The sequence below is a fragment of the Antennarius striatus genome, chromosome 22 (assembly GCF_040054535.1).
Source record: "Antennarius striatus isolate MH-2024 chromosome 22, ASM4005453v1, whole genome shotgun sequence".
In the NCBI taxonomy this organism is placed as follows: Eukaryota; Metazoa; Chordata; class Actinopteri; order Lophiiformes; family Antennariidae; genus Antennarius; species Antennarius striatus.
In genome coordinates this window covers 8,836,677-8,862,106 of record NC_090797.1, presented here as the reverse complement: position 1 = coordinate 8,862,106, position 25,430 = coordinate 8,836,677, and the positions used below count along the sequence as shown (strand labels likewise).

General features: G+C 41.5%; 1 protein-coding gene across 1 annotated transcript; it reads right to left on the bottom strand.

Moving 5' to 3' along the window:
• Window positions 1-378: 378 nt before the first annotated feature.
• Window positions 379-24,410, bottom strand: ntn4 (netrin 4). Its single transcript, XM_068307428.1, has 10 exons — window positions 23,984-24,410; window positions 22,200-22,753; window positions 15,440-15,718; window positions 8,906-9,032; window positions 8,445-8,630; window positions 3,162-3,375; window positions 2,969-3,063; window positions 2,551-2,619; window positions 2,122-2,295; window positions 379-1,545 (listed from the first exon to the last, which is right to left on the bottom strand). Exons 1-10 carry the CDS (start codon window positions 24,027-24,029, stop codon window positions 1,406-1,408), a joined length of 1,884 nt encoding a protein of 627 aa, XP_068163529.1. The 5' UTR covers window positions 24,030-24,410; the 3' UTR covers window positions 379-1,405.
• Between the last annotated feature and the right edge of the window lie 1,020 nt (window positions 24,411-25,430).

Sequence of the window (25,430 nt, the reverse complement as noted above, 5' to 3'; positions counted from 1 at the left end):
TTCAAAGCTGCATCATATGAATTTATTTGCATGTTTTCCATCATAAAGGGTTGTGCATGATGTGCAAAATGTCATAATTGAAATACAGTATCATCTTCCTCCCTGGATTATCTCTTCTCGCTGTCTGTCTCGCTCTTATAGTTCCTGTTAGAGCGCCACCTTGAGGCCGTTAGCCCATTAAAATATATACTGTAGATTAGCCACATTGTTGTTAAACCAGAGGGTTAAAAACATGTGAAAAAATTAGGTTATAGTCTGGAATTTACAGTACTTTAAATCACAATTCCCCAAAAGATCAAAAAGAATGAACATCTCAGCAATCATGTAGTGACAGTCACATTATTCTAGCCCCAACTGTTAAATAATAAGAATGTGAAATAAAGTGGAGTTATCCTTTAATATTATCACATACAAAAACAAGAGATAAAGAGAAATGGACAATATTTATAGAGATATATACAAATAAAACTGTACAAGAGCACAATGCAAAGGATACAATGAATGTTCTGAATTTACCAGTATAATACGTGATGAATCAATACACAAAACGCTGCATCTAAACATGGGAACGGCTTTTTTTTTTTTTAAATGAACACAAACCTACAGAAAAAGTTGGACTGAATATGGACTGTGCCTGTTCTAAACCTCACACACACACACACACACATACACACACACACACACACACAAAGACACACACACACACAACCCTAACCAGCAAAACAGGCAAATACATTCACGTTGAGGGTAAAACCCATTCACTCTGATTTCAACACAGACACACCTGGATTGGCTAAGGTTTAACCACCTGTAGTGGCTTGTATGGCTTGTTCAGCGTCACTCTGGGTGCTTTGCACATTATGCCTGCAGCACAGACACACAACTCTGTGAGTGTGTGTGCGTCTCCGATGTAGCAGAGCACACAGGGCTTGGACGTCTTCCATTCTTTTTTCACGTCTAGAAATCACATACTGTGCATGTGTTAAGTCTTCCTCTCTTTGTGTGTCCATATTCCCTCAGTCCGTACTGGGCTAAAGTGCTGCAGAGAGGAAAAAATTCATTTCTGTGTGTTTTTAACGTCTGTCAGCAGGTCCATCATCAGAATAGACAGAACTTGGCCACAGTGCAGAATTTCTTAATTTCTTTTGAATGAAATCTGATATAGTAATATATAAGACAATTAAGTCCTGTGTCCTTTTTCCTGATGCAAGTCTGACACTATTGTTACGCTCTGATTGGACAGCAGAGAAACATAGGGCCTGCCAGTCATTTCAGTTCAGCCCCATAATCCTGCACCCACTCCATCGGCATCTGGAGGACCAGAAAACACAAATCCATAGCGCTCTTTGTTCACGTCCGTGTACGTCCACGTGGCTGAGGGTCCTGCAGTGTTTTAATGGTTTGTCTACCAGTTGCAGTCTTTCCTGAGTAGCGTGAGGACTTTGCGACCCAAGCTGGCTTTCCAAGGCTTCACAAAGCTCTTCATGTTGACAAGGAGGCGACCCTGCTTACGGTCCGAGTGGCCCGCCACCAGGTACTCCACCCCTAGAAAGTGGCATAAAATTCAGATCAGGAAACAACTTTAAACATATAAATACACATTATTTGAATGAGTTTTGTTATAATTGTGGAACTACTCAAAACTGCTGATTTGCCATTTTATATCGGTGCTAGTTGATACTTTTTTCCCACAAAACTCATGAAACCCCAACAAAAACATTTGGGCATTGTGGTTTTCACCGAAAGTAAGGCCAACAGGAGGAAAGAGTCTACTTCCTGGAGACTTGTGTTCATTTGTTGGTGTTTCCAGCAGCAGAACTGAGAAAAATTTGAAATGAGCCACGGTTTATTTCAGCTTTGGCAGAAAGGCTTTGAAAAAATTAGATGGAATCAACTGGAGCAATTAAGAAATTACATAAATTCCATGGGATTTTTGTAGTTATACAAGAAGATCTCGTATAGCCCAGATTTCTTTGTGAATCTGGGCAATACAAAAGAAAATTAATTTGAAACTTGAAACAGTTTAGAAGAGAAAAAGCAATCTGATCTCGTGTTTCAGTCTCAGTCTCCATCTCTGACCTCCAGGAATGTGTTGCAATCATATGAGAGTAAGAGTCTGACCTGGGTTGAGGATGGGGCAGGTGCAGCCCCGTGCGGTCCACGACTCGGGGTAAAGAGTGGCCCGACCCCGCTGTATCTTCACCTTTGTGCTCTGACTGAGCACCTTCTGAACTTTGACCTCCACCTCAGCATGAGAGCCCTTATCGTGGGCTGACAGCACTTTCACCTTCAGCACTGAGTGTCAGGAGGAGACAGAGAATACAGTGAGATCCCCAGCAAACATATCTGTGTCAAACCTGAAGTCTTGTGGATTATTTTAAAGGAAGATGAAATAACTCCTGAAGAAGATACAAGTTCACATTTTTGTATGGAGAGTGAGAGGTGGTCTGTTGGCTACCATATGCAACTACAACGCTAGCTGCCACTAAACCCTCCACACTGAATTTTTAATCATAGTCCAACACAAGGAGAGAGAATACGTGTTCTCACCGTATGCATAATTCATGATGCAGAAGAGTTTACTGTTGGTCAGTGCTTGCTCTTTGCACTCGCACTTCTCTGCAGGGGACAAATACAGACAGATTAATATTTGTAACATAACTCGTGTGTGTGTGTGTGTGTGTGTGTGTGTGTGTGTGTGTGTGTGTGTGTGTGTGTGTGTGTGTGTGTGTGTGTGTGTGTGTGTCCACTGCGAATGGCGTCCAAAGAATGTGAACATAGCGTGTGCTCACAAAGGAATGTGCAAATTAAAGCCATAGTTACATGTAGCAGCACTGGGGGGTCTAAGAGAAGGGACACTTGTACACACACACACACACACACACTGAAGACTTTCATTTCTTAACCATTAATGCTTGCTCACTGGGCTGTGGAGGAGCATGAATAACACACAGCCTCTGGATCTCACCTGAGTAATGGAGGGCAGAGAAGAGTTCATCTGCTCGGAAAATCCTGACCGGCTCGCTTGAGTTTCCCTCCAAGTTGTACAGATCCAAATCAGAGCTGAGTAAAACCCCCCACAAATATTAATGTACAGTAAATGAGAGTCTGCACTAAACAAATGTTAAGTTGGTTTCAAAAGAGATAGTTTTTATACTCACCCAAGCATGCAGTCACCAGTGAAAGGATCACAGTCTCCAGCACAGTCACATGGACGGCAGCCGTATTCGTGGAAGCCCCAGTATCCCACCATGCACCTGTCACAGTGGGCACCCCCTACTCCAGGTTTACAGATGCAGTTTCCATTAGCTGGATCGCAGAGAGACGTGCCAGCCAAGTGGAAGGGCATGGAGCCCTGAGGGTGACAGCTGCATGCTGGGAGGGGAATAAAAAAAACAAAATTTAGATACAAACCAATTATATATTGCATTTTTACATTAATATATCAATATATCATTCACATAAATTCTGAGATTAGTGAGCTCTGTTGCTTGCAAACTGTTAAAATAAACAGTACCTGTAACAATAAAATAACACAAATGTTAAGAAAGTTTAATCTTGGTTAATAATCAAGGGGTTAAACTATCCTGCAAATAATATTTTATTACCAGCAATCAAGTATTTCATAATTCATCAGTTCAGTCTGTAGGTCTGTCATACAAAGGCATCTCTCTTTTTTCTTATCTCACAAACACGCACACACACACACACACGCACACACGCACACACGCACACACACACACACACACACACACACAAACATGCACACACACACAGCTATCCCTAAGGCCCTCTTTAATTGTGTTCTGATAGGGTGTTCTTTTATCAACCTCCAAAAACAATATACTTGCCCACACACACCCACACGTTTTCATGAGAAAACTACTGTCTGCTGTCTTTGCAGCCTTGCAGGAGGAAGTGTCAGGCTTCCCCCATAAATCTGTCCCTATCTCTGGTGCAGACCAGGAATGAGGTGGGGTGGGGGCTGAAGGAGACGCCGAAGACGAAAGAGAGGAGAACAAAGAGGGGATGTTGTTTGGAGCCATTTTTCTGTAATTTAATGAAGTTTTAAATGATTCTCTGCTTCATAAATCCTGCCTCCCACCTTTATTTTAGTTGTCAATTCTGTGTCTGACTATTGAAAAGTAAAAGATAATAGTAATTTGCAAGGTTGTGTATTTGTGTCTGAGTCACCTCCTCAGACAGTCAACTGTAAACAGATTTATAAGATGTCACTCTTAAAAACACCTCTAAGACTGTGATTAAAAGCTCCTTCTTGACCTCGGAAATAATAATCTAACAAACACCCTCCAGATCCATGACACAGTAGCACATCTGGGGGTTTCTTTATGTTGTCAAGTTAAATGGAAACAGGTTAGTGCCAAGATTGTAAAGTATATAAAAGGAGCTCACTTGAATATATTTATGTTTTACACTGTAGGTCAGACAAAAGAAAGCACGTGGTGATATCTCCTCAGGCTGGGAAACAGAAATGCAGGTCTTTTTCATTGGTTTCTGATATTTTATACACAAAACGTTTGGACCAGTAATAAAATATTAACAGCTTAACCGAGAAGGAAAGGCATTATTTCACAACAGTTTAATATCTGATGACCATGAATTTTTCTCATGATTCCTCACTTGATATGTGATTGACGTTTGTGTGTTTGCATTCTGATGGTGGTTTGGTATGTGAATTTAGGAGGTAAATAGCGGCAATTAAATAAATATCTAATAAATTCATGTTGGTTTTTCATTTTGGATTTTCTCAATAAAGAGAAAATCTCTCTTTTCAGGAGTCAAATGGGTTCAGAGCCACATTTGACTCCTCAGGTTGTGGACGGAGCGCTTCGGCCGGCAAGAACGAAGCCACACGAACGCTTCTGAGCGCCAAACCAGACGGTTGATCTGACGAATCGCCCGACACAATGAAGATAAGATAAACAATACAGAACTATGCAATATCAGTGACACCATAAAGATATCACATTTATGGATATGAATATGCATGGTAACACACACTCAACGCACCAATATGAGACATTTGATGAGTTATGAAGCTTTGTGCATGAGTGTGTGTGTTTGTGTGTGTGTGTATCAGGCCCTATCTACACCATTGTAGAGTGAGTGTGTTAATAATTAACCCAGATTACAGCACCACTTCACTTCTAAAGCCAAAACACGTGTGACGGTGTGTATGGAGAGCATATGTGTTTACATATCAGTGTGAGATTTTATGAGCATTTGAAGGGGTCACTACACAAGGACTCCAGTGTGTAAATATGTGTGTGTAGGTGTGTGTGTGTGTACCGAAGATAACTGTCAGCTGCAGGAGCTCTGACAATGAAAGCCTCGTGAGAGTGAGCTGAGACATGACAAGACACCTGCCTGAGCCACCGGTGGAGTCAATACCCTCCACACACACTCATGTAGAAGTACCTCCACCTCCACCCTCCTGCTAAAGGGTTTTGGTGTGTATAAGCTTGACAAGAGTGTTTTCTTTCCAGGGCCCCTTACCGCTTGGTATGAAAAAAATGTTCCTCACGATGGAGGGAAATTCCTCCATTGTCAGCGAGCAGCGACAGAGTGATGATTTCACAACCTGAGCCTTTGTCTCAGGAACTCTGAGCTCGCCATTTCTCTCTTTTTTTTTTCCAACCAGCCATCAGGGAAGACCATTAGCCCTTCAGTGTCCATAGTGGCTCCACAGGTGAGTTGTGTGGTGCACAAAAGCTTGCACAACACCCAAGGTGGTGTTAATATTAAATATCTATTAGCTACCAGGCAAGAGGGCAACAGGAAGACCAAAGAGACGGTGGATGGATGTAAAGACAATCATGAATCTGTCCCACTCAAAAATTAGATGGCTTTGGGACATGCCTCATCTTTCTGCCAATCGTCATAGTAACCTCTCCAGTCATTTGTGTATAAATACAAGGGGACCTTTCTTGCAACTTTCAAAAAAGCGGGAAAAATCCCTTTTATTAACGTTAGCTGTTATTACGTTATGGGTCTCACCGATTCACTGATGACATGCAGTCAACTTTAAGTACCGGCAAAATTAAGAAAATTTAAATTGATCATAGCTGAATTACTTTGCTTGATGTTTATTATCAAATGTTTTAGCAGGTGACGGAGCCCATGGCAAAACATGACACATCAGCATATTAGTGTTGTCAGTACACAGAGCAGATAGCGTGGCTGTAGACTGTCTTTAACTGTTAGCCAGTGTTTATCTGTAATCTACCACCAATAATTCTAATTATTGTTTTTAATTAGTTTATGGTTGTGCAGGGATGGGTGGCAGGGACTGAAGGAGTTAGAAAGTGTCTTGATTTTTGTTGAAGGTTTGTTTTGTTACAGATCTCTATATATAATATAATACATAAATGAAATCTTCTTCTCCTTTTGGCTTTTCCCTTCAGGGGTCGGCTTCTCCTCCACCTGTTTCCCTGCTCTCACTGCAGATCACAATGTCATCTGCAAACATCATAGTCCATGGAGATTCCTGTCTAACCTCGTCTGTCAGCCTGTCCATCACCATAGCGAACAAGAAGGGGCTCAGAGCTGAAATACACGGCACATATTTGTCTTGAATGCTAACATTACGATGTTTTGAAATGGTCTGGTCCAATTTGATGCTTGATTTACTCTCACATAAACCCAACCACGAACACACACACACACACACACACTATAGTATTCATGTGTGAGTCCAGCATACTTGCAGGACTGAGCTTGCCGCCTCAAATCTGACAGATAATCAGACTGAGAATGTAGCCACTGCTTGTGTTTATGGATGACTACTGCGTGTTAACTTAACACTCATCTCATCACCGGAGGCGGAGGGCAGCATGCCCTCAAATCACACACACACACACACACACACACACACACACACACACACACACACACACACACACACACACACACACACACACACACACAGACACACACACACACACACACACACACACACACACACACACACACACACACACACACACACACACACACACACACACACACACACACACACACACAGAATGTTAATAAGTTTTATCAAGCATGTGCCGGCTTGTAATCTTAATCCTCAGAATTCTTTGTGAGAATGAAGCTGCCGTGCCAAAGTGTTGTTTATGAGGTTGTGATTCACACCAGCAACCTTTGTCAACAGCAGTAAGGTGACGCATTTCACAAAGTGTTCAACATGTTGTGGCATTGTTGGAAATGCAACTTTTCCGACAAGGTAAAATTGTTTAAATCATCGCACAAATACATTTGACAACTGATCTCTAAAAAACCCACTTTACAGTCGGTTTGAAAACTGATATTGAAAAAGTTCAATATCTTTCAACTAATTGAACGGTCTTCTGCTAAAAACCAGAGGAAGAATTTTCATGACACCAAAATTATCACTGAAAACCAGGATTCACTGTGAAGATTTTACTGGTGAGCATAATCATCCTAATTTAAAAGCAGAATAAGAAACAAAATCATACGTGAAGGTGAAGGAGCAGAGATGGAATATAGGTTATTCATTGCATTTATTGTTAGAAAGTCAGACATTGGCAGATTTCATGAGTAACCAGGCCCTCGAGTCTGTCTTTATGAGTATGTTACCCTTATTCTAATCCAGCCACAATCCTAAAAACCCAGGTTGCCTGTTAATTTTGAACATTATGTAGGCAGTCTGAAACCTGCATTGAAATGAATTTAACAGCTTTAATCCCACTACGAATGGAAAATATCACAATTTCCACTCGTGAAGCCCATATTTTTTTGTCTAGACTTCACCACTAACTACTATTTATTAACGGTTAAACTTCGGTGTAATTACTATAAATAACAACTTTTATATACTATAATTGGTACCTACCTGTCACACTAAGAGAAGGCTGCTTTTACTTAGTATTCATTAAGATGTGCTTATATTATGTATTATTCTTATTTAAAGCAAAGGAAATGTTTTGAAAAGATTGGTCAATCAAACTTATCATTAAATTTCTAAATTATATGCTAGAAAAGTTGTGAATTAGATTTTGTAGCATCTAAGAGGACCGTTAAAGAACTTTCCAGGCCCATTAATGTCAAATTCAAGGACCCAACAAGGTTCGTTATAACAGTGACATTTTCTAATGACAGTTTACAGAGGCTTGACTGTGTGAACACCTCTAAATTAAGCTGTGTTGTAGAAAATCCAGTCTTTGTAAATGCTATTGTGAGTTACAGGTACTGGAATTAAAACTTTCCAGCCATAGTTACAGTTTTGCTTAATGTGCGTTTTCTGGATTGGTCGACGTAACATGCATGATCTAAATCCGATTATGCATGACCTTTGAGCAGTGACTGAGGTCAAATTTTGCTACGTGTGAAACGCTGAAGCAATATAAACAACATGTTTACTGTGATGTCACCTCTGTGTTGGCATTGGTGAATCTTACGTTTACAGGAGTCGGGAGCGGCGTGTTGTCGCTGTGGGTCTCTATAGAAACCAGCCTTGCATTTCTGACACTGACGCCCTTCAGTGTTGTGTAGACAGTCGCACACGCCTCCACTGCGCTGGCCAGACTCACGCCACGCCATCCAATCAAAATGGCAGCTCTGAGCGTGTCCGTTACACTTACACTCTGGTATGAGAGGGAGGAAATCCACACGTCAGACACAACATGCGCTTCATTCAGGCAGTGTTTGCACGTGCAGTCGTAAAGTTTACTGGTTAGCTGTTGAATCTTGTTTTCATGTGATGCTTCATTGAACTCATGTTACCAACACCTGAAACTACCTGCATCTTAATTGCTTGAGAATCAGACATAGGTCTCAAATTTAATTCTAAAACAGCAGTAAGAAGATAGCGATGACATTTTGAATTAGCGTTTGAGGTTCTTGCGCTTGTTGGACTCACTCCGACATTCATGTGGCGCCCCGGTCAGGCCGTCAGCAGGCTGCCACGGCCGGTCGTTGTAGAGCGGAGCGCAGCGCTCGCAGTGATCACCTGCAGTGTTGTGTCTGCATACACACTTTCCATGGACCTGATAGAAAGGGTGAGTGAGAGTGTGTGTGTGTGTGTGTGTGTGTGTGTGTGAGAGAGAGAGAGACAGAGAGATGGAGAGAGAGACAGAAACCTCATTAGCAAAAAGAAAATGACAGAGATAGAGGCAGAAGGATGGGACTAACAAAGAGGTCTGTGTGATGGAGAGCAAAGTTTCCAATATGAGGACCAGCCTGTTGGAGGTGAAGGCTTCACTCTTCCTCTTGACTTCTCCCCACTTTCATTCTTCTTCCCTGTTTCCTCTGATTTCCTCACTCTATTTTTCTCTCAGTCTCTTGCCCAAATTAGTGAATGGAGATTGATTGTTTGGCTTCATCAGTGGAAACAAGACCGGGCCTCCGGTTATGAAAAGCCTGTGTGTGTTTACGAATGTGTGTGTACGACAAGAATGCAAGTATGCAGTGCTGAGAGCACAATAACAATCTCCTTGTCATTCCTGTGAGCTGGAATGTCATGTATGCTGGATAATGATTAAGGGGGGGGGGAGGCATAGCATCTGAGGATGTTCTTTATTTATTTTGCATTACACGGTGCAACTGTAATGTAGGACACACACACTGACTCATATATAAACAATACACTGCATATTGTGCTCCTTTCCCACGGTGCATGATGTGTCACCAACTTCTGATTGGCTTTGATTTACTCCCAAACACTTCTTTGCAGTTACGCACATCCACTTTCTATTGACTGGAGCAAGAAACATGTTCTCTGACTGGACTGACCCTGGATCAGCGCTGTAATATAGACGTGAACACACATGGCTTGTCATTTCAATCACATAATATGGGAGGGGGGGCGACAATTGGCTAAAAGAGATTAACAGACAAGTAGGAAGCAGGATACGTTATGAATCATGGCGCAAAACTTTAAATGAGATTTACAGGCAAATAGGAAACAGGATGCATAATGAAAAATGAAAGGAGAAAGTTGATGAAAAATTCCAGATGACTGGAGGAAAACATTGAAAAATAAGAAAGGAAGGGGAAATGGCCAGCAGCAGCAGTTGGCTCGGCTCCAGACAGCTGGTATTTCAACCCATTTTGCGTGTTTACCATACCATGATACGGGACAATTAACGCACGGACAAGGCTGAGAGCTGCACACACGCAACAGTGTAGACTCAGCCGTACAGAGGATACAGTAAACCAGACAGACAGAGACTTGAGACCACGTGTAGATAGAAAGACTTCTGGAAACTGCTCTGGACTAATAGATCAAGCTGTAGCTTCAATTGTTACTGGTTTTAATATAAAAAACAAAAAAACCCCAATATCAATAGGAAGATGAAGCAGATTGACACATTAATAGTAATAAAAAACTTAGAGCCTGATTTGGAAGGTTTTGACAAAGTATTTAGCATTTAATGACCATTTTAAATAATTATGGTGGCAATGATCATATTGTAGGGAAATAGCAATAACAGAATTAAACTAGAATCAAAGCAGTCAGAGACTGAAACATCCCACGACTTACCCTGACCTACTTTAAGGGTGGGTCAGGGTCCCCTGAAAGTAGTACCCGACTAGTGCATAGCTTTGACCTTTCAGGGTAGGTCAAAGCTAGTGCATAGGTAGATCAAAGTACTAGCTTTGATCTATGGTCTTACTCACACTGGCCTTCTCCCTCGTCTCCCTATCTTATACGGTTCCTGAGTGTACAAAAGTTGAAATTTGACCTTGACCTTGTTTTATCAAGGTAAAGGTCATCATCTCATCATTTTCATCCCCTTTGCCGCCTGAGTAATCTTCATTTTTGTTTCATTTTTCTATCTGCAACGAACACACAAACACTGACAATTACAAGACATCCACTTCACGGGTTGTAATCATGCCGATTGATTGAGTTTTTGCAGTGTAAGAAATAGACTTCTATGAGTCGACTCGATTGTGTTCATTATGAAACTCAGAAAACATGATTGGACTAATTGCTGCTAATAAGCCAGTAGCTATTCATGGTCAGTTCGTGTGCGTGCGTGCGTGTGTGTGTGTGTGTGTGTGTGTGTGTGTGTGTGTGTGTGTGTGTGTGTGTTGGCTTTGTGACAGTGTAATCGCCCCAAACCACAAACCCTTATGTGGGAGCACAAGAGCACAAAACAAGGATACAAACAAACAACCGAGTCTTTTAGTCTATGCTCACAGTGTCTGGGCAGTAATGACTCGACATATCAGGACCACTTTCACCACTGATTGCTGCACACACACACACAGCAGACAAAACATTGCATGCTTACACACACACACACACACACACACACACACACACACACACACACACACACACACACACACACACACACACACACACACACACACACACACACCTAACACACAGCAGACCAAACAAACAAGACAAACATATTTCCTACAGAACAAAACACAACAAAGGAAAACATTGTTATGAGGTTACACATATTCATAAAAGGCCCAAAATGTATGAATTGGTCAAATGGTCATTTTAAGGGCTGTACTTAAGGATACATTCAGAGTGTTTCTCCTTATATGTATTTTCATTCTGCATGTAAGATGCTTCATCTTACATTGCCAAGATCTTCATTCTTAAGGAAAATAAACTACAGTAAAGTTAAAATGAGCTCAAACTTTAACAACAAAATAACAAAAGTGACGTGTAAAACACAGAAATGGATGTATTTTACTGCACAATTCTGCAACATTCATGGTAATGCTTACATTTAACTGAGTAATGCTGGAATGCAAGACTTATTCTTGTGTAGAATTTTTAAAGTGTCCTAGTGGTGCTTTAACCCAAGTACTTTTTCCTTTCCTTTCCTTTCCTTTCCTTTCCTTTCCTTTCCTTTCCTTTCCTTTCCTTTCCTTTCCTTTCCTTTCCTTTCCTTAGTAATCGCTAATCTCTCCCATCATCTCCCATCTTGAGCTGCTGCTCTTGTTTGGGTTTTACCACAAACCGCGACTCTCGTCTCGGAAAAAGACACAAAACAAACTTGATAGGCGAGAAACGGTACTTGCATAACCTCTTTGTGTTTACCAAAACGCTCCCACATAGCACACAGCCAAGCGACAGTCAGCTGACCTAAGGAAATGTTGTGAGGACAGCTAAGATGGATTTACTGTTCAAACTTCAAGTGTTGTTTGCAGTCGGACAAATACTGTTGGTGAAAAATCTGCCACTAAGTCATGCTCCACATGATAAATGATTATAGTGGAATGCAAAGGAGGATTTTACAGCCATGTGGTCTATTGACTGTTCCAGAAAATTTTCTGTCATCAAAATAAGGAACTGATGATGAAAACATTTAGCAAGGTTTCATGAAATTTCTTTGAATGGAAGACGTCCCATTTAATGACTGTGTCTAATATATCATTCATCAGCAGCTTAATTACAAAAAGAAACTGAAATGAAATGTCTTGTTCATTAATCAAACATGATTCCACACATTCACTCGTCTCGTTTCAGCTTGAAAGTTTTTTCCGCTGCAGATTTCGGGGACTGATAAATTAAGTATCATTGTGTTAAATGATAAGCACGCTAACATCCCAGCGATGACAATGCTAAGCTGTTGATTTTTAATATTTGCTGTTGTAAACACAAAGTGCCCCTGAACCTGAATGTTGTCAGTTTTTTTACTTGACAGCTGACAAAATATATTCAGCAATTTTGGAAATATTGAAATATTCTGCACATTTTTTACATATTATAAATCTGTACCAAACCGGAGCCTACATCATATAACTTTAGGAAGGTTGAAGTTTAAGTCAAACTCATGCTTACATGAGTAAATGGGGCCAAAGCTCACGATTTATGCGCTCACAACACATGGTTCACCAGTCAAGCCTCAACCAGACTGCTCAGATTGAAGGCGAGAAATAGGCCAATCAGTCCCTGTGGGCTACTGTAGCTATGTACAACTGTCAATAAAGATTTCTTTGAGTGTTCCTCTGCGGCAAGAAACAGTTTGATCACCAAAGAAAAAAGTTGGTCCGCAGAAAGGAATCTGCTGCCTTGAAAAAGCTGCGGCCGAGATGTCAACATTACATTTGAGATTCTGCAGAAACTTGGATGTAGGCTACTTTCTTTTTAGTGTTTAGATGGTAGACTTTTGATACATCAAATATTCACTTTTGAGTATTTGGTTTACAACTTCCCACAGTCAAAAATGGAAGAAAAAAAAAATGCTTAGAATTTGAGGAATCGCTTCCTGGCTCTGCTTCAACTGTGTGAGTCTGACAGCAGATCCAGCAGCCCATTGAGAGCATCTGATGTGACTGAGATCACTGCTTTGTCTCCAGCATACACTGCATGACAACCAGTATGGGTATTTTAAAAAGATGCCCAGTTTAAGTTTATCGGAATAACATTGTGTTTCTAGGAGTGATGTCATGACATAAGATGTTTCTAGGAGTGATGTAATAAGATTTTTCTAGGGGTGATGTCACTACTTAAGATGTTTCTAAGAATTATGTCATGACACTAGATGTTGCTAGGAGTGACATCATGACATAAGATGTCTCCAGCAATGGGAAGCTTACATCCAACCCTGTTGTGTTTATTAGTCTCAGATGGGATTGTAAGTCTTCATGTGAACTGCTCAACACATTGGACAACTGTAATTATGGATTGTTGGTGGTAACTTCCAGACCATAATAAGACGTGCCCCGACAGTCAAGCATCACTGCTAATTCAGCCTTGATTTGTCATTTCTTTTTGCGTACCAAAAAGACTAAAACATTGCATGACTACAACAGAGACATCAGCAGGGCAAATCCCAGCATGCTCACAAAGACAGCGCTAACCTAATGATGTTAAGGTATGTGCCACCATGCTGTCATTAACATCTTAGCATAGTGTTAAAATCTGTTACATTTAATCAGAACAGCTAAAAAATCTTATTTTTGTAAGGCCATTCCACTGAAAAACACTACTACTACTACTACTACAACTTACTTATTTGGCTGCTCAATATCAGACATTTAGAAAAGAAATGCAGGAGATTATTGGAGGTATTTGATGCAATGCCTTTACATAGCTTGCATATGAGCAAATGTTCATTCCATTGTACATCATGGTGGAAAAACTTTAAAAAAAACCAAGAGATTCATATCAAACATGTTTGTTTTCATAGGCATTAGTGTAGAAAAATGAACATTGACTTAACACTAAAGATTAAATTATCTCTGCATGTTCCAAGACGCAAATATTTATAACGCCATACACTCCATCCATCATCAGTTGAGCTTTACCACTGATGAAAATCTATTTTTATCAGTCTAAATGCCTTGCTTATATAAGATGTAAAGGAAAGTTGTTGTTGACTCTCACTTTCAGTGCTGAGCTTCACTGATTGCAGCAGAACAGCGGCTCGGCTTCAAAGCCAGCCAGCATTTCTGTTTGTGGAGATGGCTGTGATAGGAGCCCGGCTCTGAAACACTTATGGTTGATCTCCGGGGGAAAAAAACACAGGATCATACCTTTATCAACACACACGCACACACATCAACACCATCATTAACCCCTAGATGAATCAATATCCACATCTCTTGGGTTTCTTATCAGCTAAACGGCAGCTGTTTATCTGACATGAGAGGAAAACAGAGGAAGCAAGGGGAGAATTGAGATATCCCCCTCCAATGCACGCACGCACACACGCACGCACGCACACACACACCCCGAGTCTGTTATTAAGATGACAGCCAACACAAACTGAGCAAGCCATTTACCTCTAGTTGTGAAAATATAAACTTAGAACAAGCTAAAGATCTACCCATGAGGAGTGACAGAAACGTAGATCTGTCATCACAGACCTATATCATCGTTTGAAATAATCTAAATGGAAATGAATTGAATATTAATATAAGACAGTCAAGCTCTTTCAACAAGTTGAGTTGCATCTAAAACTGTTGCACAATGCTACCGCTTTATTCACAATTTTTTGTATTGTTTAGCTTAAACAGCAACATTGTGGTGAAGGTTTTGTGGCTGACTCCACAAGGAAATGACAGAGTGGGTTTATCATCGGAATTCTTGAAGGTCATACACTCTATAATAGATATATTTCACCTTGAGAAATAGAAATGGACTTTGTGTGCTCTAAATATAGTGCTTGAATAGAAAGCATTGATGGCAGTAAGTTCATGTTTTATAAGAATTACAAGTTTCTCAACTGAAAGAAAATCTCATTACCTGCAAGAAAGCCCTGCAGGTCATATTGCCTAATGTGATGATGAATAAAGTTGGTATTTATCTGAACAATCGGCCCATCTCTTATGTGACATGTCTTGGTTTCAGGCTATTGCACAGGTGCCAAGACAGTGAAGATGACCAGATTGTCAAATTACCATGCCCAAGGACAAGATTAATCTTTCATGCAAGAAGACAGTGCTCTTTATCCACTCAGCGCTGTGCTCTTACCACATGGTTTGTCCGGTCTCTGATTGGCTGGTAACCCGGTGCAGGAACACACTGTTCAGCGTGTCCATTACAAAAACAGCTTCCCTTCACTATGAGGTCATAGATGGCAAAGTGTTGGGTAGGAAGCGCTTCATTTGCAGAGGTAAGGTCCTTGGCTTGGCACGGACACGACTGATGCTTCAGAAGTCGGATTCGGATGTTGGTCACCCTCAGTTGCTGCCGACCCTCTTCCCCAAACGGATCCAGAGACTCCCACTTTGGAAGGGTACGGTAGATCACCTGTTAGTCAGACAAAGATATCTGCTGTCACATTTCACACTAAATAAATTATAGACAAATCAGTTTTTCAAGTCTTACTTGGACTTGTTGCGATCTGAAATGACGCAATTGTGAATTTCTGGGAAATGTGTCATTTCAAGGAAGGGGATAAGAGATTAAAAATATAACATGTGATGCCTAAAAAGACACTGCAAATCTATAGTTTAGGATGATTGGTTCATTCATTCACCCATCCATCTTCTTAAAGACGAGACGGAATCTCAAGTCTTCAGCCGCTTATCCGGATCTGGGTCATGGGTTACGCTGGAGTCTATCCCAGCTGATAGTGGGCAAGCAGCAGGGTACACCCCAGGTGAGACGCCAGTTCAAAGCACAGCCACAAACAAAGACAAAACTCCCAGCCATGCTGACACTCACACCTACAGACACTTTGGACTGACATTTTCACTGAAGCTGCATGTTTCTGGAGGTGGGAGGAAGCCATACAACACGGAGAGGAACCACGCAGTCACAGGGAGAACATATAGACTCCATACAGATAGGAATCAAACTGGGAACCTGCTGGGAGACAACAGCTCTACCTTATGTGCCACTGTGCTGTGCTTAAGAACCATATGCATTCAAAAAACACCAACAGGAATTAAGATTACATGGTTTAGTGTCAATAGATTTAACACTAAGATGCACCGTACAACCGGCAACTGCTGCAACCAAAGTCATGTCCAAAGTCATTTTCTAAACTGTAGTTAGATTAAACATAAAACCCCGATGAGACAATATGGATCTTGGTCTCTACATCTAAATGCCCGAAACAGAAGCACCAAAATGCAGGAAACACAGCAACGAAACACAGCAGAGGGTAAAATCGTATCTCTTGATTACTTGCTTTAGCATTTCTTGTACAATTACACCTGAAATGAGTATTTAATCTAGATTATGAAGCCCTATATATTGTAAATGAGATTGTTTGTTTGATGACTGAGCGGGCACTTCAAGAACTTCTGATGACTGATCTATGAAGCTAATTTCATGAAACTTCCTGCACATATTGTACATAATAAACACAGGTGTATGTGTACGTGTGGCCGTTCTTTTGTTTTCTTTTTTTTAACTTTTGCTTGGTTGCTTCAATTATGCAGACATATTGTAAAAAAAAGAAAAAAAATCTTACAGGTCCCCTTCATGATTTCCAGGTATTAGACAGTTGTAGTCAGTGTCACTGTTGGGCTCATTGAGGTTACTCATGTCACTACATCTGCCAAGTTAATGACATTGTGTTTTGGTATTATTTGCGCACCATAACCTTGCGCCCCATCATCACTGACATCCTTATGTGACCGTGAGAGTCCAGGGTGTCCTTAAATATACTCCCTCTCCCTCCCACGTGCCTCTTTATCCTGTCTGGTTCCAGGACACCCTTCAAACTGAAGATCCCTTTATAGGCTACCATTGCCATGGGTACCGCTGTCACTAGCAACCAACACAGCTGCTGCTGTTGGTGTGAAAATGTTGGTATCCGTCCCAAATCTCCCTCTGGAAGAGTAGTACGATGGTTCTCTGCTGGCTGTCGCTGATATCATAGGATAGGTAGCGTGTGTCTTGTTGGTGGAAACTTGAGAATCGAGCAAAGCCCACATGCTGCTCCCTCATTGGCTGAATGCCTGGCTGAGGGTGTGATGGGAGGAGCACTATTAATTTCCCTGTTGTTGGAAAAGGTCACAGGGTCATGGCATTGTGGTCCACAATTAAGAGAACACGACAAATAGGACGAGGGGCGCCGGTCCGCGGGAGAGCACGGAGAGCAGGGCCAGACAAAGACGGGGACAGAGATGCAGCTTCACATAACTCAGAGCCGGACAAAAGCCCTGCGACAGCGCAGTGACACCACAGCAACACCAGAACACACACACAACCACATTGACATGCACACAAAAGTATTGTGAATTCTTCACGCGACAAAAAATTTAACAGGAGGCTTTCTTGGAGCTTTAACAACACAACCATGCTACATGAAAAATACATTTTAAAGTATGAAATAATGATGATGATGATATTAATAGTAGTCTGACCTTCTAATGGATGTACATGGAGGATTCCCACAAGTTCTTAATTGGATCCAAGCAGTAAAACACACTAGAATTTGTATGTGTTCAATATTAAAGGTACTTAAATGAAATGCAAAATAAGTAAATCATGTCATTAATACAAATTTTATGAATCCTGAATATTCACAAGCTGCAAATATACGTACACAGTTTTGCACATTTAGCAGTAAAACCATTTTCTCGTTCCTGTTGTATTTTTGCTTTTCACATCACATTTTCTGTGTTAAAAGTTTTCTCAGTTGCGAGAAGAGTGGAAGTTAATTACCGCTTCATTTTTGTTCAGTGGCGTCCCTTTCCAATAGAGAACGTAACTACTTGATATGAAAATCAATTAGAATCAACCTCCTTCACCGACATCTGCACAGTTTGTGGATAAAAACTGGCTTAACACAAAAGCAGGATGTTTACGGTATGACTGAAGCAAGCTGTCTGTTTTGTTTGGATAACTAGGACCACGACCAGACCAACTAAGATTTATGGAATACATCAAAAAGTTCAAATAAGTTGAGTCAAGCAACAAAAAAATCGGAATATTAGGAATGACTAATCACGATTGATCACAAGTTCAAATTTTCAGATTTTAGTTGTACCTAAAAAAATAAGTCAGTTCCACTCATTTTCAAGACTTTGTCAATGACAGTAGTGTATATTCATCACCGATTAGGTGAGCCGACACACAAAGGTAGTTCAAGTCCCTTTTCCCCTGCCAGGCACTCAAGACAAGAGTTCCTCTCAGTCGGCTGGTATGATGAGTTACCTGAGGTGACAGTTCTAATGCACCTGTAGATGATGTGAATCCATTCGACAATGTCATTGATTAATTTCATTGCTGCATCACTCTCTGTTGTATTCTGGCATTGGTTAACTGCAGACCGACAGATACATTTGATTTGAAATTCCATTAGAAAGCTGTTACAAGCTAAATTTGTTGCTCAACACATCAAGTATTGTTCATAATTGTTACCTGCGTTTGCCACAAGTATTTATCTCTGGTCTTAGTTAAACTCTAGATACACAGGCAGATGAAACAGCTTGCAATTTTAGAGGTTTATAGCCTCTTTTGAGTTTTCTGGGCACACGGCAAGCCTTGGTGGAGGCGTGAACTCCCTCCTTGTTAAATCATGGATTTTATTTCCTTACCACGTTTGCCAACTGTTCATCAAAAAAGTCGACAGCCTCAAGCAAAACTAAGCCATCAATCACAGATTATAGACATTATGAAAAAGTATTTTCTGTATGGAGCCTCAAAGATATAAAACAAAATTAATGAGGTCTGTTGAGAAACATTGACTGTAAATATTGATGCTGGCATTTAAAAGAGATCTCTACATGAAATAACTGAATTGACACTCGGCTGAGTAAACCACTTCTGCCTTCTAAACTATTTTTCACCGCCTAAATTGTGTGTGTCTAATGTGGAATCTGAGCAGCTTTTCTCTGTGGAGGACAATGATCAGTAGCAGAATTGTGGTTTTAAGGGCAGAATTATCCACATTTTAACTGTATTTCACCGAGTTCTAGGGTTATGAGGGACATGTGTCCACTTCAGGATGAAAAGTAAAGTAAGTCCGGATTTAACAGGCATAATTCCATCAAAGCACTGTGGACTGTAATCTGGTAAACAGGCACAATGGGCATTGATGGAAGGAGAAAAACGGAGAGGGAAATAGAGAGGGGGGATGGGTCTCCAGCCAACAGTACCAACATCCATCAGAGCAACACCACTTCCTTCCTAGCAGACAGATGGAGAGTTGACTGAATGTGCTTATCTGAAAGTGCATGGACAAGTGAGTGTGTGTGAGTGTAATTGTGGAAGAAGAAGAATGCTGTACAGTATGTCTGTGTGAATGTGTGTGAGGCCAGTCTGCCTCTTTGGATTCCCTAAGGAGGTCAGTCTCTACAACAAACATTCACATTCTTCCAGCCAGGCTGACCTCATAAATAAGACAAGGAGCCCAGCATACTGAACACACACACACACGCACACACACACACACGCACACACACACGCACACCACCTTTTCCCCACATTACAGGTGAACACGAAAGGCTTTCAGCACAAGAGGCGACATGCTTTCATGTTTGCTGGAGAGAGAAAAGAGGCAGAAAGCTGAGAATACCTGCTGCCTGTAATCGCTCCCAGCTACACCACAACCCTCAAAACCTTCCCATGTGTTACTCTGTGCCAGCAGAGATCGCAGACAACAACACAGACAAAAAATTTAATCAAGTTATTTGTCAGCTGACATGTCTTATGTTCTTTCAGTACCTGTTATTGTTGGAGTCGGATTTTTTGATTACTATTACACACTAGAGGTTAGTCCTTGCCAGGATTGTTGGTTATACATTTTAATGAATACCAGTTCATTATTAATGAAGTTATTCTGGATCCTATTGGTACACGATGGAAACAGAGAAATAACATCCACTGGTGAATGCTAGAAAAGGCCGTAGGCTCAGGAAAAATCTCATGACAACAATCTACAGTATATTACAATGAAAATGAAATTAATTTGTCATCATGAATGATTCCGCCCCGATAGAGCAGTCACAATTGTGAAATTATAGATGACAATTGATTCCTCCTTTGTCATGTCACTCTACTTTTATTATACAGTAAAAAGAGGCTCTCTGGTTTTCTTTATGTTAGAACCTTACTAACAATACACCCACAGCAGCTTTCTGTTGTTTGGCTTTGCCACCAAATGATCCGTGAATTTCGTGCTGATGGACACTCATTGAAGAGTTAAGCACCTCCAGAGAAGAAGAGTCCAGAGATGGAAAAATAACAGATGAGTGGAAGAAAACAATTTTACATAATAATTAAGATTAGCTCAAATAATCATCATCAGCTGATACCACACTTGCAATAAAGAATGCAATATACAGAATGCGATAAACTTTTAGAGATGCTCCACATATTTTCACACGAAACACAGTGCTGACGTGCTAAAACACACACACAATTTGCTGTCGTCAAATAGCGCCGCCCACCGACTGTTAAGCTGTCCCTATAAGTGATTTAAACTCACAACAAAATGCACAGCGGCAGAAACAGTGTGAATAGACGATCAGCAGCAGCTGGCCTGTCAGAGCGCTACTTGACCTCTTTTAACCTCCAGGTCACCAGCTGAGGGGTTAGAAGTCAGAGGTCGTGCTCTTAGCACAGGTGGCTGGGATGTAAGGAAACCTATGTGTCAAATCCACAGTTCAATAAAGTAGAATTAAGATGCTGTTTACGCACAAAAATTGGAGGAAAAATTTAATAAATGCTCCAATCGCATGTTTCTTTAGGAGCATGTGACACAAGAACATAAAGAAAGATTTATGATACAGCAGCAGAGTGAGCCCAAAACACCTGGCAGGAGCGCTCGGAGGGAGTCGGGCCTGTCAAAGAGGACGTAAATACACGTTACACACGGGAGCACGATGGGGAGTCAGGAGCGGCGCCATGCTTGGCGTGCTCCTCCACACATGTGCAAAAGCCGCTGCTGACCCACACTGCTTCAATTAAACATCAATGGTTTTCAGGAAGCGCTCTCGTGCTACAGTCAAAGTACGCCTATTAAACACTCACTCATGCACACACGCACACATCCACAGAGCCCCCCCCCCCACCTGGATACGCTCTGCTTTCACTCTGCCCAGTGTGGCAGCACTGCCGTTTGACTCTTTCATGTTGCGTGACTTACTACAGAGGGAGTCGAATTAGTTCTGCTTGGAGGGTTGACGATGGGTCGACTGTGCTTAAAAAAATCACTTGTGTCTGTCTGCAGCACCGTTTTGCCTGCTATGCGGTGCATGTAGTCCTGAAAATAGGAGGAATCATGCAGGAATTTCACCAGATTGTCTGAAACACATCTATCAGGCTGTGATGAAATGAGAAAAAGCAAAGCTCTCTGTGATTTTAAGACATCTGAGTCCCAAAACTAATCCTAAGCACTTCATTACATCAGTTTCATTGGACAATTCTTCAAGCTGTCATGTTTATACGTGTCAGTAATATCACTACAGATAGGCAGCTGCCAATCATGCTCCTCTTTTAAGATGACAACTTTGAATGGATGATCAGAAATAAAATAATATTAGATATTTCCTTTATGTATTCATTTTACCTGTTTGCCCAGAAGGATGTTTGTGTTTAGACTGTCTCTAATCTAAGTGGAGACGTGCTGAATATTCAGCGTGAAACCTCCTCTGTCTCCTTCTGTGAGCGCAGTAGAATAAAGAAATCCTGTTTCCCGAATGTTTTCCGAGCCTTGAAAAATTATTATTATGTGACACATGATGATAAACCAGAGTGATTATTGATTACTGAAGCTTTATCTTGATGTCAGACAGATGTTAGCGTCTCATGTAAAGGTGTAATATCTCACCTCTCCTCGGTTGCAGGGATAAGCCTCTGAGTATTTAGAGGTGCAAGTGGCCTTGTCCTTGCCGGTGGCTGCTTTTCCTTCCTCCAGCCCAAAGGTGGCGCTGCAGTTCTTGGCAAAGTACTGTAGCATCTTCCACGTTCTCCCAAAGTCCTGTGACCTCTCAAGGGTCATGGCAGCAGGCCTCGGAGAGCGAAACACGACGATGAGATGAGTGAAGTAGAATTCTGACTCCAGATCCAGCTGCATTGTCTCCGACTCCACGCCTTCGGCTGACTGCCACCAGGTGTTGGGGTGACGGAAGGACGAGTCGGACATGGCCCCAGCTAGGTGGGACAGGAGGGGCAGGCCGGCGTTACATTTGGCGCACTTGGCGGGACCGCAGGCCAGGTTGGTGTTGGGGTCGACGTAGGAGCAGTAGAGCTCGGTGCCGTTATTGCCGCAGACGGTTTGCGTCAGGACGCGGCGACCCAGGGCCAAGTTACCCATTCGAGGGTTGCAGGCCCGGCTCTCGCAGCGAGGGGCCACACCTGCACGAAACACCTCCACCGACAGGCCTGGAGGGACCGAGAGGGAGAAAGAAACTGTTTACACACGGACTCTGTCAACATGGGCTGTGGTGACAGCATGGGTGTGAGGTGTGTTCAGTGACATACCGCTCACACGTCAGCTGAGTTACAGATACAGACGTATTCAACCTCGCAGACAGTTTGACTTTTTGGTTTTCACTTTAATGTCATGGAGATCAATAAACGTTAACAGAGTGGGTAGAGCTGTCGCCTCACAGCAAGAATGTTCCGGGTTTTTTTTTAAAGGCCAAACCTTAATGCAAAGCTAACAGTAAAAACACTTTTGAGACATCTAACACAATATTTCACTATGTGAAGATAATAACTTCTCATTAGTCAGCATTTAGTGTCACCCTCTGGAGGGTTTGGAGATGTTGGGGTCATTCATCTGAGGTGAGCTGACAATAAGCGTGTGTGTGTGTGTGTGTGTGTGTGTGTGTGAGTGTGTGTCTTTGTGTGTGTACACAAATCATGTGATTTACCTCAATCGGAAATGTTATGCAAAAGGGATAATAGGGGCATTGTGCACCTGCCGGCTGCAGACTGCAGCCAGGGTGGACTCTAACACAGACAGAGTTTGGCAGCTCACAGGGGATGAACGGCATTCAGAAGCTTCCCAGACGCTTCGCAAGAACCCCCGGGGGGCCACTGTGTCATCTCTTAACTGGGATTGATTTATTATGTGAAACCTGCAGCTTTGTTTTCCATGTCAGGGACCTCACAGATAGACTCTTAATAACCCCACTGAGAGTTTGATTTAATTAACCTTTCCTTTGAGGGTCCTCTTTCTTGAGTTTTTTTCTTAGACTGGAATTACATAACTGTCTGAAGGTGGGAAGGTCAGACTGGTTCCTTTAGTCCGCATTATCATTATTATCATTATTATGTTACATTATAAGATTTTTACTAAAAGTAAAAAAATATGACGTAAGAACTTAAATGTTGTTAAATTATTTAATCCAAAAATAAAAATGTAAAGATCAACCCCAGCTCGTTTTTAATGCCCAACTCCCCTTTAAATTTATTTTAATTCCAATTCTGATTATCAATAACTCTAAACCTTTATGAGACATTACGCTTTAAAAATGCAGTCCATAACTGTCTTTTGCCAAAAAAAAAAAAAAAAGAATTCATGCATCTTACTGCAATAGTACATAGTTGGATCAGCGACCATAAGTGTAACAGTTTAATTCATTCATAAATAAAGAACACACTAACCTGCATCTGACAGAAGCGCCAGACTGATCGCAAACAATATCAACATATCTCCTTTCGGCAGGAATAATCCAAAATACTGTGGATTGATGGAAAACCAGGAAATCCTTAAAATGAAATTTTTTTCCAGAAACGAACACGATGGCAAACAAACAACAACAAAAAAACAACAACAACAAAAACGCGATAAGTACGCAGGTTCCAATTCAGTGGGGACTTTCTCTTTCACTCAGCTGCGATCCAATAAGGCGACAAAAACGCACGGAGGAAAAACATGACCCCGGACCGAGTGTGATGTCCCGCTGCGAGAGGAGAAGAGTCGAGAGGAGGAAGAGTCTGCCCGGCTCGTCTGCTGCTGCTGCTGCTGCTGCTGCTGCTTCGGGACCTGCAGCGTGTTTCATTTCCCCACCGTGGGAACCTGCTGCCCGCGCCGTCGCGCACATCTATTCCACCGGAGCGCACAGACGGGAGAGTGGAGCCGGCGCGGCTCCGCCTCTCCGCAGCGCCTCTGGTTTAAAGGAACATTCCAGTTTGGTTCAGACCCTCCATAGATGGAACCAAGTATATGAGTTCATTTGCTCAGGGGCGTCGCTAAACGCAAAGCTGTTCATATGTTATATTAAAAAAAATAGGGTATATTTTTTTAATCTACCCTATGACTATGTATGCGATTACTCACAAGTATAATGAGATGGTAGTCCCACAGAGCAAAAACAAACAAGAAAACCTTCAATTGGCAATATGAAATTCTAAAAAACATTTTGGAAATTCCAATAAAAACAAGAAAAAGATGATTTGCAAATCATCATCAAACTAAATGTGATTGACACAGGACATTTTGGGGTGCATCAAGTCGGAGCTGCCCGCCACTCTACTTCCCACTGTATAGAGTATACAGCATGCCTACAGGCCCCTTGTGTTGTGTTTACATCCCACTTCAAAGCAGTGATGTACTGTAATTGTCAGTGTTCGTCTGTCCGTCCGTTCGTCTGTTCATTTGTTGGTCAACAAAATATCTTCACAACCGTTGCAGATAGAAAGATGAAACAAAAAGCACATTGCTCGGGCGGCAAGGGGGATAGAAATGAGATGATGACCTTGGCCTTGAGAAAACTAGGTCAAGGTCAAATTTCAACTTTTGTACACTCAGGAACTGGATAAGATAGAAAGACGAGGGAGAAGCCCAGTGTGAGTAAGACTGAGATGTTTTCTATCCTGAGATATTTTTGCACGTATCTTAGGAAACATCCCAGAAACCGGATAAGATAGAAAGACGAAACAAAAGGCAATATATTCAGGGAGGCAAGGGGATGAAAATTAGATAACAACCTTGACCTTGAAAAACTAGGTCAATATCACATTTTCACTTATAAACTTTTTTAGGTACACATCTCTGAAACCTCATGACATTTAGAATGGACCAGTTACATGTTGGATCATGGGTCTTTTA